The 18,217-nt window shown below is 37.2% G+C and overlaps 1 protein-coding gene across 1 annotated transcript in view; it reads left to right on the top strand.

Moving 5' to 3' along the window:
* The first annotated feature begins 10,458 nt into the window (after positions 1-10,458).
* LOC140150844 (oxidation resistance protein 1-like) overlaps positions 10,459-18,217 on the top strand; it is a 112,057-nt gene continuing 104,298 nt past the window's right edge. Inside the window, 1 exon segment of the mRNA XM_072172989.1 lies at positions 10,459-10,536. Within this exon segment, the coding sequence (XP_072029090.1) occupies positions 10,535-10,536 (2 nt within the window). The 5' untranslated portion in view covers positions 10,459-10,534.

Here is an 18,217-nt window from a genome sequence, read left to right as displayed (position 1 = left end):
GAGTGAAAAACGAATACATTTCTTTAAAAGGGCATATCTTCAAAAGTTATGAGCCGATTGAAATAATTCTTTCGGTTTATTAAAGATAACGGGTAAAGGCTTCTTTACATTATACTTCATGAACTTTTCTAAAATAGGAGAAAAAGAGGGCGCAATGAGGGGCCTCTTTTTTTTGGGACACCCTGTATATAATGAACCATGAAACGAGTCCGAAGGACGAGTTTGGTATTTTCGGAATAGGCCCTATCATAAAACCTGGCTATATCCAGTATAGGGCAGGGGCGGCGGAACGATTTTGAAAGTGGGGGGGTCAGGGTGATGCAAAAAAAGTGCAATAATGGGCGCGAAGCGACCATCGCGTTGCGCTTGCGCAACGCAGGGGTGTCTGAGGGGATGTTCCCCTCGTGAGAATTAGAAACTTTTGCGGCAAACTGAAGGCCCAATTGAAGCCATTTGGTGGACCATTCTGGCACTATTATTGTGTACAATTTTAGTTTTTAAAATCTATTTATTGTATAAATTATTGCTTTTAGTGTTCGGGTATCCAAAACAGAAGCGAAAAGGGGAATTTGTTTATCCATAGGCCTATTAACACAGGGGAGTTGGAAAATTTTGCAAAGTCATTTCGTGCATCATTTTTACACTTTAAGCAATAAAGGTTCTAGAATAGAGATTTGATTATTTATGTTCACCCAGACATGTTACACACAGCACATTATGGGTTAAAAGTGGGGGCCCAGGCCCCCCGGCCAAAAAAGTGGAGGGGCCACTGGCCCCCTGCCCCCCCGGTTCCGCCGCCCTTAGTATAGGGCCTTTTGACTGTGGTGATCCAAAACCATGCTATAAAACCTGACTATATATATCCCGGGGCTATAGGCCTATCCATAGGGAACTGCTAGACCCAGTGACTGCTAATTCCCCAGAAAAAAAGGCTTTTTTTTCAGGTGGAGCGGTTAGTGGGTTAGCGGTTCTCGGATACCGTAGGCCTATAGTGTGTTTAAAAGGCCCTATAGTACTAGGGCTAGGGGGCATGGGGATGGAAACATATCTTGAAGTCTAGTGAATCCAGCTCTTTTGGCGACAGAAATTGTTATGGTACCGTTAAATGCGAGCAACGCTCGCGAAAAATTTTGCCATATTGAAGCTAAACTGGTGAAAATCAGTGCAAAAGCGGAACAAATGTGCACGAGACAGCACGAAGCCCGGATTAGATGACCAAATATGAGGTTAATTTTGTCAGAAACCCACATAGGCAAATTGGTGGAATTTACCCCCCCCCCATCCCCCGGGATCTACGCCTATGTGTAAGGGAAAAGTTAGATTTGCAATATATATTTTGATATTTCTAATTCTAACTTTAATATAACGGCTCGGGATAACTGCAGGGCACAACTGTGCTTCAAACTAGGCAATATTCATCTTCAACCGTAGGTTTTATTTATTTTATTCAGCCTGGGACCATTCTAGGAACAGATCTTTCTGTCATTTGCAGAAACCTTTTTAGTTTTATTAGAACTTACATGCTTAACAGTCTTTTGAGGTTCTACTTGGAACCCCTTTTTCTAAGAGTGCATGTATAGGCGTATTTTTTTTTATATATATCTTCATAGATGCATCATGCATAAACACCTTTATAACTTATTGCATACTCATATACTAACACACACATCTACCTATGCATGTGCCTTCTATATAATACTGCAGACATCAGCAATCGGCCTATATGCCGCGCTATTAAAAGAAAAAAAGGGGGGAGAGGTAAAAATAGAGAAACAGGTAGATGCGGAAAGTGATGAGTCTGTAATATCGCTTTAAACTTTCTGATCGGGACTGATGTATTAGAAAGAAAAACCTCGCCGCTACATGATGAAGTACAAATTTAGAGAAAATAATGTAAAACATTACTTTTAGAGAAAGATGCAATGAATCGGGATGAGATTCTAAATGCTATTTATTTATTAGGCCCGCAATGCTATCTTCAGAAGATAGCCGTTTGCGGGCGCGTTCCGAGAAAATGATGCAGATCGTAAATGATGCATGCCGTAAGTGGGCTCGCGCGTGTTCACAGAATATGATGCATGTCGCAACGGGTGATTTGCAAATCGCACCGTTAATGGTATCTTGGGTAGATAAAAAACAAACAAACAAACAAACAAACAGACAGACAAACAAACATGAAATATATAAAAAAATATACCAAAAGATCTTTCTCGGGATTCGGCCTATATGCCAAGCTATAAGAAAAAAGGGGGCAAAAAAGAGGTAAAAATAGAGAAACAGTCAGATGAGGAAAGTGATGAGTCTGTAATATCGCTTTAAACTTTCAGATCGGAACTAATGTATTAGAAAGAAAAAATTCGCCGCTACATGATGAAGTAAAAATTTAGAGAAAATAATGTAAAACATTACTTCTAGAGAAGAAAGATGCAATGAATCGGGATGAGATTCTAAATGCTATCTTCAGTAGATATAGCGAAAAAATCCTAAAACTCGCACGGTTCCTCTGCCCGAATTTAAAAAATCGGCATTCGGCCTATATGCCGCGCTATTTAAAAAAAAGGGAGGGAAAAAAAGAGGTGAAAATAGAGAAACAGGCAGATGATAATCTCTGCTTTGTAAGTGCCGTTTTAAATTTTGGTCAGCTTCGTCATTTTTACATTTCTTTATAGCTCTGCAGTCGGCCTAATGCCGATTTTTCTCTGAGCCGCACAACCCCGTTCAATGCAGTTTTGCCGTTTCCCGCCGTACTGAATCATCATCTACAACGCGTGCTAGACAATGTTTTTTTTTTTTTTTTTAAATATTATTATTATTATTATTATTATTTTTGCTTGCTTTCTTCTGAAGAAGCAATTTTGGTCAGCTTCGTCATTTTAACATTTCTTTATAGCTTTGCATTCGGCCTAGTGCCGATTTTTATACTAAAAGAAAATGTGGCGAGACATGCCGTAATTTGCTCGATTCTGGTGCCGGTGTCTATAGAGCTCCTGCATTGATTTACATGGGTAATATTAAAATTGAAATATCTCAAGAACCGAATACTGTATGACACTGAAACAAACTTTGAAATAAAGCTTTTACATTTCTCTATCTGTTTTATGTCATTTTGGTGTTTGTCGGATAAGTGTGACTTTGCTTTCAACTGCAGATAGCTCAAATTTAAATGCCCGTTGGTTGTCGTTTTTGTCTGCTGAACGAGATAAAGGGTACATAGTACCACAAAAAGGCTTTCCAGAGACTTTACGTGCTAAGTAAATAGGGTCGCGTTTTGGCCATAAGACGAGTTACGTCCAACTTTGAAATAGCCTATATATTTGATATCATCTTAACTAGAACAAAATTCTGCATAACATTTCTGAAAATGACTACACATTTTAGGTCCGACTAATTTTTCAGAAAATTAGTGCTATATAAAAAGGACACATTTTCCTGTGTTTACATCCGACTGCTAACCGCGTTCTGACCTCGTTTGTTCATGCGCATATAATTGTAAATATCACTCAAATTTTCGCATTTTCTTTTCAAATTTGTAGAGATCACATTCACAAGTTCTAGTAAAACACGATTTTCAACACTAAAAATAATTGTTAATATTGTACCGATTTTCTAGAATTTTTATGCAAAGTTTGGGATTATAGGCGTGATAAACTCCGGAAACCGCTTCGCAGGCGGATTTAGTGGTATATGAACCCTAAAGCGATATTTTATAGAATCATGTTACTGGTGTGCTATCTTCTGAAGATCAAATTAAAATTTCAAATGTTGCTATATTTTGTTTTGGTTTATAATTTTAATTGCATGTGGTTTTTTTTTTTACCTACTGAATACTAGTATATAGCTGAAATAAAATGCAGGCCTATGTTTTCTTTGTCCCCTGCGCGAAATATATATTTTCGAATCGAATTAGGCCTACTGGTGATGATCAACTGAGAATCAAATTAAAATGGCAAATGTTGCGACATTTTGTTTTGGTTTAATTTGGGACTATATGCGTTAATTTGAGACTATATGAGATTCTAAATGCTAGGCCTATCTTCAGTAGATAGGCCTATAGTGAAAAAAATCCTAATAAAAATTCCTTTAAAAAAGGAATGGGGCGCCCAAATTATGTGAGCTTGGACGTGATATGGTGAATTCCATGGCATGGTGTTTAGATTTGGTCCCGGGATTTGGTATCATAATGATTTTTTCTAGGGAAGAGTAGAAGATGATCAAATGCAAGACAAATGTGTTTGATTGGGGAAGGTGTATCACAGGACCGTTTTGGATGAAATAAATTGAATTGGAATGAAGCTGTCGTGTCAATTTGCGATTATGTGGGGTGGGGGCGTTTAATTTTGGGGCATATTGTAGTGATGATATTGCTTTGGATATTGAATATCGTTGAATTTCGTTATGCAGGGGTGTATATGATGGATAGTATAGAAGAGGATCTATCCCTATGTTGACCAAAAGAAAAGTTTTTATGAATGTATAACGTCTGTGATACATATACATCATAACGTCTGTGATACATATACATCATCTACTTGCTAATACACTGAAAATCTAATAGAGATGAAGGATAAAAGACAATTACAGAACATTCATTCTTCAAAAGTAGCTATATGGGTATACAATGTTTACAAGATAAGAACGTTAATGTTTTGTACATGAACGTAACATCTTTGATACATAGTTGTTAACACACTGAAAATCTGACTAGAGATTTACAATTTGATGATATCCAAAAGAATACTTACTAACTTAGCATTGAAGAATTAAAATAATTACAGAACTTTCATTTGTTAACATACACGTAGCAATGATTAACAATGTTGAAAATACAAACGTAACGTTTTGTTCATAAACATAACATCCTCGACACATCTAGGATCCGCATAATTTGTTGATTAATGTCATAAACAGTCACAAAAGATTTATGGTCTGATCATTTTATCATTTTAAGGGAACCCGATATTGCATTTGGAAGAACCAGGCTTTTCAATTACTATCAAAACTGCTGGGTACCAAACTTTTGATACAGCTTGTATAGTAATTTGTTCTAATTTCCATGCAAAAGGAGCCAGTTGTTTCATCCTTAAAACAAATAGGCTACACCATAATTTCCAATTACCCCATGCAGATAGATAAGACCTTGGTAAGATAAGCGTGTTAATTGTTATGTCACTATCACTATCTTGATCTTGATAAGATGCCTGACTTTGAAACTTTGGGTACAAAAACTCATACTCTGCAAGTTAGGTCAAATTTTGCACTATGATTGTTTATTTGAGCTTATTGGACTATGCCATTCAGATTAGGCTATTGTAATCCATAGTGTTGGTCACCGTCTATCGGGTTCTAAGAGGCGGTAAACTGGTTACAAAGGTCAAAGTGGTTACAAAGGTCAAAGGTCTCGATTTATTTGTTGTTTTACAAATCCATTAATTTTGTCTTTTAAACAAAGAATATACGCACACCATTTTATCCTGTGCATAACAGAAAACAATAATAAAATCAAATCCAAGCATATTGTGGATTTATTTCTGAGCAAGGGCATAATTTTAGCAAAATAGCACAACAATTGCGGAGTAAATCTAGTAAGACTGAAATTAGAAGCTACTCACAAGTACATGCCAATATTGTGGGACGCCTCCGTAGAGGGCGCCCCAAAAAGCGCATGCACGGTTACTCTGCGCGAATAACAAAAATCGGCATACGGCCTATATGCCGCGCTATTAAAAAAAAAAAAAGGGGAGGGAGAGGTAAAAATAGAGAAACAGGTAGATGCGGAAAGTGATGAGTCTGTAATATCGCTTTAAACTTTCTGATCGGGACTGATGTATTAGAAAGAAAGAACTCGCCGCTACATGGTGAAGTAAAAATTAAGAGAAAATAATGTAAAACATTACTTCTAGAGTAGAAAGATGCAATGAATCGGGATGAGATTCTAAATGCTATTTATTTATTAGGCCCGCAATGCTATCTTCAGAAGATAGCCGTTTGCGGCGCGTTCAAGAAAATGATGCAGATCGTAAATGATGCATGCCGTAAGTGGGCTCGCGCGTGTTCACAGAAGATGATGCATGTCGCAACGGGTGATTTGCAAATCGCACCGTAAATGGTATCTTGGGTAGATAAAAAACAAACAAACAAACAAACAAACAAACAAACAAACAGACAAACAAACATGAAATATATAAAAAAATATACCAAAAGATCTTTCTCGGGATGCGGCCTATATGCCAAGCTATAAGAAAAAAAGGGGGCAAAAAAGAGGTAAAAATAGAGAAACAGTCAGATGCGGAAAGTGATGAGTCTGTAATATCGCTTTAAACTTTCAGATCGGAACTAATGTATTAGAAAGAAAAAATTCGCCGCTACATGATGAAGTAAAAATTTAGAGAAAATAATGTAAAACATTACTTATAGAGAAGAAAGATGCAATGAATCGGGATGAGATTCTAAATGCTATCTTCAGTAGATATAGCGAAAAAATCCTAAAACGCGCACGGTTCCTCTGCCCGAATCGGCATTCGGCCTATATGCCGCGCTATTTAAAAAAAAAGGGAGAAAAAAAGAGGCAAAAATAGAGAAACAGGCAAATGATAATCTCTGCTTTGTAAGTGCCGTTTTAAATTTTGGTCAGCTTCGTCATTTTTACATTTCTTTATAGCTCTGCAGTCGGCCTAAATGCCGATTTTCTCTGAGCGCGCAACCCCATTCAATGCAGTTTTGCCGTTTTGCGCCGTACTGAATCATCATCTACAACGCGTGCTAGACAATGTTTTTTTTATTTTTATTTTTTTAAATATTATTATTATAATTTTTTTTTGCTTGGTTTCTTCTGAAGATAGCAATTTTGGTCAGCTTCGTCATTTTATAACATTTCTTTATAGCTTTGCATTCGGCCTAGTGCCGATTTTTATACTAAAAGAAAATGTGGCGAGACATGCCGTAATTTGCTCGATTCTGGTGCCGGTGTCTATAGAGCTCCTGCATTGATTTACATGGGTAATATTAAAATTTAAATATCTCAAGAACCGAATACTGTATGACACTGAAACAAACTTTGAAATAAAGCTTTTACATTTCTCTATCTGTTTTATGTCATTTTGGTGTTTGTCGGATAAGTGTGATTTTGCTATCAACTGCAGATAGCTCAAATTTAAATGCCCGTTGGTTGTCGTTTTTGTCTGCTGAACGAGATAAAGGGTACATACCACAAAAAGGCTTTCCAGAGACTTTACGTGCTAAATAGGGTCGCGTTTTGGCCATAAGACGAGTTACGTCCAACTTTGAAATATATATTTGATATCATCTTAACTAGAACAAAATTCTGCATAACATTTCTGAAAATGACTACACATTTTAGGTCCGACTAATTTTTAAGAAAATTAGTGCTATATAAAAAGGACACATTTTCCTGTGTTTACATCCGACTGCTAACCGCGTTCTGACCTCGTTTGTTCATGCGCATATAATCGTAAATATCACTCAAATTTTCGCATTTTCTTTTCAAATTTGTAGAGATCACATTCACAAGTTCTAGTAAAACACGATTTTCAACACTAAAATTGTTAATATTTTGTTAAATAAATTAATATTAGTTAATATTGTACCGATTTTCTGCGCGAAATATATATTTTCGAATCGAATTAGGCCTACTGGTGATGATCTACTGAGAATCAAATTAAAATGGCAAATGTTGCGACATTTTGTTTTGGTTTAATTTGGGACTATATGCGTTAATTTGGGACTATATGAGATTCTAAATGCTAGGCCTATCTTCAGTAGATAGGCCTAGGGGAAAGTGGGGTAATGCCGGACTGTGGGGAATCCCGGACACATCGATTGCAGCTAAACGGAGAAGGGTGGCACCATTATACCACCTTAGGGTATTAGCTACCTCAAGGTGTACCTCACGTGTACTACTACCAGCGCTTTGGGTTTCGTCTTTCTTTGTGAAAATTACGAAAAAACAGAAATTGTCATTTTTGACTTTTTATCTCAAAAGTGATTTATTGGCTGGGTGACAGTTAATGCGACAAGGGACACAGATGAAGTATGGATGAAAATTATGTTTGATATTTGATTGTTAGCTGGATGTATGAATTTTGGTATCTTAAAAATGGATTAGTAGAACAAGCACTGAAAAATTAAATCGGGACCGTGAGGGGTAATCCCGGACACACATGCGTCTCTATACAGATGGGGTAATGCCGGACACTTGTTATTTCGAAAATATAGACAACAACAACAGCCCCCATAGTTGTATGCTTGAGGTAACAGAACTACCTAATACATTCTAGGTGATTATCATCCTACTCCACTTTCCCTCTTAGCAACAATCATGTGTCCGGGATTACCCCGTGTCCGGCATTACCCCATAATTTTTTTAATTTTTGTTTTTTAATTGTAACTTATTAACCATAGATGTTGAGTTATTAAAAACTAGTTACTAGTTAGAACATTACTCCTACTTTGCATTGATATGATTTTTACTGACGAACTTTATTTAATCTTGTACCTGTGTAGCCTTAATATAGCGAAAAAAATCCTAAAACGCGCATGCACGGTTACTCTGCGCGAATAACAAAAATCGGCATTGGGCTATTCCAGAAAATAGATGCACACCCAGGAGTTCGGATATCCGGACTTTTTGTCCAGTCGTGACTGTTGGAAATCCAGACTTTTAAAGTGCACGAAGGCAAAAAAATACGGCAGAAAAATAGTTTAAAATCAGAAATCCTTAATTTGAGAGCTCATTTTCAACATTTCCGTGATTTTTCCTTCATTTGATTGGATTTCCAAGCTTTTTTCAGTAACATTGGCAACTGGAAATCCAGTCGTTTTCAGAAAGCACACTTGGAAATCCGGACATTTCTTTGATTGAAAATTTACTCCTCTATAGGGGGTGTGCACCAATTTTATGGAATAGCCCAATAGGCCTACTATAATACTACCCTACCTTACTAAAAGGAAGTAATGGACATTTTACACCCCCCTAATAAATTTTGTGACTAATTTTGAGTTAGGGCTCATAGGGGCAAGGAATCCAATTACTACACTGAAATTTCAGTGATTCAAGACAAGTGGTTCGTTTAATAGGCCTATGTTAAGAAATGAATTACATTCTAGCGGTAGGCCTACCTCTTTTCTTATCATACGTACCGCTTGTCTTGAGTCAGGCTGAAATTCCATAACTGGATTCCTTGCCCCTAGTATAATATACGTAACTTTTGTTACCAGTGTGTTATTATTATTTCATCACTTCACACAATTTCTAATGGTAAACAGCATTGCATTGCAATTATTCCAATGTTTCCACTTTAAGCTCTTACATTGACAGATGTATTGTTTCATAAACCAGACTTCAGCAAGCATGGCAAGTCTGGTAAATAAAACTGAAACTTGAAGTCGACAGAAGAATATATTCCTTTCTTGGAAGAGGTACGCACTTTGACGTATAGAGTTTTCCGATAATATATCAGTGGCTTAATCATATAGTGAGTACCGTGACTAGGCCTACATAAAACATTTCTGGTTCGCAATTTCCTTTCTTTGAAGAAAATGGACTGTAAGGACACTATTACTAGCACACAACAATACTGTATACTGTCTCGAGTTGTGTTTATACATTGCTTATACCTCATATTTGGCCATTTTAGCCCCAAAAGTGCCAATTTTTGCGCGCATTCAGTCCGCTTTTGCAGTTTAACTTGAATATGGCAACATTTTTCGCGCGCATTTGTACCATAAACATTTTCTGGCGCAAAATGGTGCTGGATTCCCCGGGGGGGGGGGGTCACTCCCATTGTGGCCTGTACACCATCCGCGATAATGAATACGCGTAAAAAGGGTCGTTTTTCGTGGGTAGGCACGATCCGCGCGTATCGCGTTTAGGGTGTCAAAAACATGAAAAATTGGAAAAAGGGTAGCAAAATTGCAATTTCTAAATACGCGGAAATGAAATTTAGGGTATGAAATTTGATGTTAGGAATGAAATCCCTGTTTAGGGTGTCGTTTTAGCCAAGGGTTAAATCCTTGTTTAGGGTGCTTTTCAAAAGTTGATTATCGCGGATGGTGTACAGGCCACAATGGGAGTGACCCCCGGGCTGGATTCACTACTAGGCCAGGCCTACTAGACTTTTTGAGAATTCTTTTCATCCCCCAAGAGAAATCTACGCCACTTGAAGTTGGGACAGGTTTGACAAAAAATTAACCAATTTCATTTTATAAGATTGCACATTATGGCTTATTAAACTTCTTCTCCTCTTCTGGAATTTCGTTTCGGAATTTCGTCTCATAAAATTCCATGTTCATGTTTATTCCTATTTTTGGGCCATGTCCTGCACCCTAGTAGCTGGGAGATAATTGATTGAAGGGGCGCTCTCTAAATAAATATTCATGACCTTGAATGACGTCATAACATGATCAAAACATGGCGTGTCAAGTAGAAGAAGATGGGTGGTAGGATGACAGCAGGTTTTGCAAAATGAGGCATATTTAGACCTGTTTAACCATTGGAATGTATTTTTAATTAAACACCATGTAAGTATGCATTCACATGTAAACGCTCGTTGTAAAATAATGTTGTGTTTAGTTGCAAATGCCATGATAATGTTGGTGTATTTTTAGTACGTTTCACGATCGCAAGTCACAACATGACAAAATGCAACCAAAAATCTTGATAGCCAGAAATTATTCAAGATTGACATCAAATGACACACAGTTATGCAGCTCGTATCAAATTAACAGACACTTTAGGTTGAAAGTGTGTTTGCAGTTTTATATATGGACATTTTAACCAACCAGTTTAAAGTTAGTGTCCTGTTAGCTGTTACGGCTGTTTTTTTGTTGTGCATGATGTATGTGTGAAAAAAGATCACAACAATCCACAATGCAATGATGCAGTTCCATGATCATGATGGCTTCTGCTTGTTGTACATACTACATACAGTTAAACAGTCAAGGGTGATAGCATTTTTTAGAGGAGCAATGAAGCAGTAAATAAACTTCTATTATGTGATGTCTGTTTCAGTCAGTCGTGAGCACGGTCGCTAATTATGAGCTCATTGATTTCGGCTAGTTGTGAAATGAGGATCTCAAAGATTACTTGAGAAATCTAGCTTCGAATTTGCACATGAATACGCATTCGATGCTAGAGTATGTTGCTATCGTTTTTCGGTCGGACAGCGGTGCACTTTTTTGCACCAGAGATTATTTATTCTGTTAATGTTGAAATTTGGGTGAAAGTTATTTCGAGCAAGATTTGCCTACATGTATTTTGGACAATGTAAGGGGGTACTACACCCCTGCCCAATTTTGTGCCTATTTTTGCATTTTTCTCAAAAATTATAGCGCATTGGGGACAAGTAAGATATGTATAGGGGCAAGGACTACAACTACTGCACTAGAAATTTTATTTCAGCACAGACAACAGTTGTGGAGTTACAGTCAAAAATGAGGGAAAATCAATATTTGATCAATAAAGCAATAACTACTTGCTTTGAGTTGCTGAATTTTTAGTACAATAGCTGTAGTCCTTGCCCCTATAAGTATAATATACATATCTTACTTGTCACCAATGTGTTATAATTTTTGAGAAAATTGCAAAAATAGGCACACAATTGGCCAGGGGTGTACATTGTAGTACCCCCTTAACAATTTCGCTGAAGTGTAAATTTAGCAACATTTTTGATGCAATCGCCTGTCGTGATCGGCTGTGTTTACTTCTGAACTTCCATTGCTTTACACGGTGTCATGCTTCAGTGAATCCGACTAGATTTTGAATGCAATGGTCTCTAGCCTAGAATGTGAAGCTATCAGTGAGCAAATTCTTGGCTAGACTTCTCGAGCAACTCGAAGAATCTCATGGTTCCTCGCTCGCTTTATTTTCGTTGTTTTTGGTCATTTAAATGACACTAACTTTTTGTTGAATTTGCCCAAATTGAAAACCTTAGGCGACATTCGTCTACCTCCTCTCCGATTTACCTAATCGTGAACTTTTTTGACATCATTTTCATTTAGTTCACATAATTCCGCTTTGTTTGGTATATTTATAGGTATGTGTTATTTAGATTAATTGTCTAAATTGTTCTTCAAAAATGATGGAAAAATGTGGATTTTACCGAATTGCAGGCCTTTCTTGTGGCATTTTTTGCGTCACCTATCAATCAACATTCGGGTTGTCCGCGCCCTAACGCAAAGACCGCGCCGGCATGGTTAACTTTGCGTGACGCTCGCGCTATGCAAGTGGTGTGCAGTGTGATATACGCGTTTGTCACGTTATAAATAAGTAAACAAAAAGTTTAAAAAAAAACCCTGAATATTTTCAAAGCTCATTTCATCTTCGCCGATAACTGTCTACCTCCCGGGTGATTTACGTCAATTTGTACAACATTGTCGTGGAATTTGTGTACAAAACCGTTTTATCTTTCATATTTGTGATTTTTAAGATTGTGTTATTTAAATTACAATTATACAAAATTAAGTTTAAATAAACGTGGTGCTTTTTTTCCAAACTTTTTACTGAAATTGTTTAGTTCAAAACACACGTTTATTTTCATCTAAATAATCTTTGATTTCCTTCTTTTTTTGCGACATGCAAGTTCACCCGTTTGGTATGATAATTTGAGAGAGTGATAATTTTTCGTGTTAAAATAAAGAAATTAGAGCTCTTCAAATGGAATTTAATGTGTTTTTTCCGACTTTTGTACTGAAAAGTACCCAGGGCGCGGATACTTTTGCTAGAATCGGTCAAAGGTTACGTCACAGGAAAATACCCACCAAAGGTTGACTCACTATTCTTAAAAGTGCATATCATTGAAAAAACTACAACTGTTTAAGGGACCATTCACAAACCCTTGTTGGGGGGCCTGATGCAAAAAAAATTATCACAAAGATTTTTCAGCCCCCCCTTTTCAACCCTATAGAAAAGCATAACTCAATTTTCTCGGGAAAATTTGTGGTCAATTTTTTCAGGGCCCCCCTTAGGATGGTCAAAAAAGGGCCCCCAATTTTGTATCAAGCCCCCCCCCACAAGTGTTTGTGAAAAGTCCCTAAGATTAAGAATAAGATTTTCAAAATTGTCCTTTCCTCATTTGTTGTTTTTCAATTGGTTCAACTTCTAATTAACACAAAACCGGTAAAAAAGAACAGTCCCTATTGGTAAAAATGTTGACGCCACTGTATCATGTATGCTCAAAATCAGACCCCTTTTGCTTTTTTTTGCGGATGCATAACACTTTTGTATTTGTGTGACCCCCAAGAATGAAACTGGGGTACAATGATTGTTGGGTAGTAAAGATTATATGGACTACATAATAGGTCAAAGGTCACTTGTCAATGGTCTTTTAAACAATGGGGTAAATATTTCTGTAAATTGAAGAGTAAATTTGCATTCAAAGTGTGTGGTTAAAAATGACCTTGCACATAAACAGTTCAACCTAATGCAACCAAACTTGTATCATACATGTAGCTACACTGTAATGTTCAAGGTCACATAGTGAGGTCAAAGTTCATTTAAGGTAATCTTGTAAAATAATGTAATACACTTCACATGAACAGCCAGACGACGGTGGACTACATTATTCACTGTGGCAACAGCCAATATCGTAAACAAAACAGACAATATGACGGCAACACTGCCTGGACATTGGACGCCCGTGCCGAGTTGTGTTTTTAGCTCTATTGGCCCTGTTACAGAAAAAAAATGCACAAAATGTATTTCTCAGTGAATGTATAAATTTTCACATAAAAATAAATATTTTCGGATTCAAAATGAATGTGAAGAAAAAAAAAATTATAGCCGGGAGTGAGCGGGACGGGACTCGATCTTGGGACCCTCTGCATCGCAGGCGACAACTTTACCATTACACCACGCTAACCGTGATACTCAATTAAGGGTGTGAGTGAGTCCCGGGAATTCGAGTCCCGCCCGATAATCCTATTACCCGGGCAGGAAATTCCCTGCCCGGGTACCCGAAATTTAAAAAAAAAAAAAAATGAATTTTTTTTTTTAAATAATTTTTTTTCAAAGTTTTTTTTCGGTTTTGTAGTGTCTCTGGACCTAGACCTAAATGCTAGGATCATGGTTGTTAAATTAAAAAAAAAAAAAAAAAAAAAATTTTTTTTTTTTTGCAATTTCTGGTACCGTTACCCGCCCGAAAAATGCGGCGGTACCGGGCACAAAATTACCCAAAAATCACACCCCTAACCCTATACTCAATGGGGGAAATTTTAGGTACCGTATATATCATAAACATACAGTGCGTTATTCATACAAAACATTCAAAAAACAGTACTTACAATGAGGTTCACTGGCGAACCTCAACGGATTTAGACTGATAAAATAGTGCTTAATAACATACGTACAGTATTGGAATAATTCGAGACATTTTTGTGTTTTCGTGTAAAACCAATGACGACGTGAAAATTCAGCCAATCTTGGCCGGCCCCCCCCCCCTGTGAACAGCTCAAATCTAATTGCAACCCAAGTTTAAATGTACATGACACTTAACAAATAAAAATGAAAAGGATATATATATAAAGTGAATATAAAAATACACTAAGAACCAGGATAAGCCCATGTTTCAGGCTTATTTCCAATGGGGTCCTGTAAAGGGCATATTTTCGTGATCCACAGCCTCATCCCCCCACTTTTTTCAAAAAAAGTTGAGATTTTTATACCACTGGAAACCTCTGGCTACATAATGTTTAATGTACCAAAATTTCTTGCAGATTTATTCGCTTAGCAAAAATATCGTCAAATTTGAATTTCGTTCTGGTATACCAGAATGAAATTACAACAGTGGCCTATGGAGCAGTGTAATATATACATAATCATGCATAACTCGCAATCAACTGAAATTTTGGGAATAAGCTTTTTTCGTGGATAATCTACTGAAAAATGTCATAAAAAGAGGATGCTAGGATCACAAAATCCTCCTTTAAGTAATAAAAAGATTTTGGTAGAAAAGGCAGAGATTAAACAACAAAAGAAGAACTTAATGCACACATTGAACAACAGACCAAGTGCTGGAAATTAGCCATTACTGAGATGATTCCTTATTGCACCGTTGAATTGATTAAAATTCGGGATGACTGAGTACATGTATATGACTGACTTTTAGATGTAATTTGTTGACATGTAGGGATGTACATAAATGGTCAATCTAAATTCTAATGAAGTAAATGCTATTCCAGCTTGTCACAATATGTGATGTGAAACCGGCCAGCTGCCCAGCCGCCCAGCCAATCTGTTCTTTGATATGCATACCGATACAGGTAGCAGCATTTGAGTTTCATTGTAATGTCAGGTCCAAACTGGATATATATATAATTCTTCTAGTACACAAGGAAACATGGTTTAAAAGTATACATGTTATGTGCGCAAAAGTGTATTATTATGAATTGCTCTACAATAAACATTGTTGTTGCACTTGTAGTTTGCATATTGATTTAGATGTGTACATATCATTATGAGTTTGGCACAATGCCAAATATCGATTAGTCTCTTTGTTAAATCTCTTGAATTTTGCAAACAAGGGATCAGCTGGTAGAGAGCCAGAGGGCAGCATTTCAATAATAAGGGTGATTCAGCGTGATAAGTGAGAGAAAGAGGGTGGCATACTGGGTCAGTAAATGGCGCAGTGCCACACTGTATGATCACCTGATCGTTAAATTCAAGAAAATTCTTACAGAGTAACATGAATTTAACAAAGCCAAATGTCAGAAACACAAAAAAATCTTAAATGTCAGGGCGGTCACCATCCCACAGGGGGGGGGCAAGACTTTTTAACAAGGGGGCAGCTGCCCCCCTTGCCTCCCCCCTTGGCTACGCCACTGGTGAAGATCTATACAGCAATATTATTTTTCATAATGAAATCAGTGTCAAAATGTTTTGCAGAAAGTGTGCAAAATATATTGCATAAATTGGTCATATAAATACATGTAGTTCAAGAATAAAATTTACGGAAGTCGCTTTAAAACAAAAGGGGTACTTTACTATGTGTGTCACTGTATAAGCAATGTGTGTTTGTGTTGGGCAGTCTGTATTGATTGGTTTATTAGTTACTGTCAAGACACTGATCATACATACTATACAATACATACTGTCAACTTAATACCAGTACATACATTATAAAATATATGGTCAGAATAAGTGCCCAAAATAAATGACAGAAATAAATGAAATCTTCCTGGCATGTCCCCTTGTGACCGGAGTGTGTTGGTGTGAAATTTTGTTCAGATTAGGATAATGAAAGTGAATGTTGAGTTTTCTGTTGCCTGCCCATGTCACCGTTTTTATGCTGCGACAGAATGTCATTTTGCAGAAATAGTTTATTATTTTGCCATTTTATTGAGAATTTGACTGTTTCAGTCTTTTCTACTTTTGATCATCATCGATTCATCATCATCATCAGTCTCCGCAGCCGACTACAAGCTTTCTTCAACTAATGCGATCTTGGGCAAGCGAAACAATTTTGTTTGGCTGCAGCATCCCTTCAGTATCTCCCAGGAGGTGCTGGACATACTGTAAGTACAGTGTGCGCGGCCGTCCCGGTTTCCTCTTCCCATGTGGTGGAATATAAAGCGCATATTCTTTCACAGGCTCGCCATCTTCAAGACGCAGTATATGGCCGAGAAATTTGAGTTGATGATGAATCTTGACTCTGGCAACCAGTGGAGTGGTGATGTTCAGGTTGTAGATGGTTTCATTTGGAATCCGATCCCTTCATAAACAAATACCTTGATACAAAGAAGTTAATATTCTAAATAAGCTATAGTATAATTGACCCATCATTTTCGTGCCTGTGACATATATTGTTATTACTTTGTGTGATAAAAAGTCCTAATAAGTATTGTTCAAAAATAATAAATAATGAAAGAGTCACCTCATCATTTGGCGAAATATCTGTGACAGGAAACTAACTTTCATTAGCCTAATCTTGTAAAGGTATCTGACTTTTTCAAACAGTTTGAATAGGATTTTTGATCAAGTGAGTGGCATCTGTGGGGGGGGGGGGGAGTTGTTTTTCATGCCCATTGGAGAAATTTGTGTGTGTTTATCAAACTTTCACAGCAAACTGGCCATTCTAAATGAAAAAATTGGCATTTTACAACCAGGGACTGCTACACAGTGTAATTTACCCATTACCAACTTCAAAGTAATCGCCATATTGCCTTAGCTCCAAAGCTGCAGCACCCATATATATCCAACAGTCAAATATGTTGAAAAATCACTCATGAACTTTCATATGTTCATTTATTTTTCAGGTTCAAATTATTGTTAAATTATTCAAATGCTTATATTTACCCCATGACGTATTTGAGATTAAACATTGACTTTGTTGTATATTTTACACCCTGCTACGATTGGTACACTCAGTCAGCAGTACTAGTGTTTATGCATGCAGCGCGTGCATAGCTGACCCCCGTTCCCACACACACCCCCACACACAGCGGCCATGCGACAGATGGATTTTTAATGTCACAAAAAACAAGAGAAAGTCTCTGCCAAATTTACAACGGACCCGCCTCACAAGCTTCAGCGCATTCAACGCTACGATAGTACACAATGTTAATTTGAGATAGACAGTGACATTCATACACACAAAAATTAAATATTTGCAATTAAAAGCTCGTGTTTTTGAACGATTCTGAATTTTATCAATGAAAATGCAGCAATGATGTCATTGGGTTAACGATTTTCCAACTGCTGATTGGTTGATTGCGTCACTGTCAGTGATCTGTGCATGCATGGTCCGGAATGATTTTTCAGTATGGGTAAAATACACTGTGCGCTATGGGGTAAGGTTGAAGTACCCGATTTAAGGCGGATTTGTTATTTAAGTGCATGGAAAAAAATCTGCAAAAAGTCACAGTTTGTTTTTAACTGTTTGTTTAACTGTGAAAAAAAAAGTCTGCAAAAAGTCCCCGGTTAGCCACCAGTCGGTTAAAGTTTGAATTTGTGTTTTTGGCCCGGGTTAGTCAATAAGTGTCCCTGTTTGACATACAGTGCTTACATGTATAGGGGTGTGTGTGTGTGCATGCAGCATGACGAGCCTGTGGGAAATAGGTTGCCTACCCCTGATGTTAGGGAAACCAATCCCGGGAAACCAATATAGAGAGAGCAATGTTACATTTTATACAATCAACTTGCAATCATATTTTTTTCTTTTTTATTCTGTTATATATCATACAGTACTGCTGCACTTTTCAAGAAAAT

This window comes from Amphiura filiformis, chromosome 4 (genome assembly GCF_039555335.1).
Source record: "Amphiura filiformis chromosome 4, Afil_fr2py, whole genome shotgun sequence".
NCBI classification, from domain to species: domain Eukaryota; kingdom Metazoa; phylum Echinodermata; class Ophiuroidea; order Amphilepidida; family Amphiuridae; genus Amphiura; species Amphiura filiformis.
Note: the sequence above shows the minus strand (reverse complement) of the source record. Positions and strands in the feature narration are given on the sequence as shown.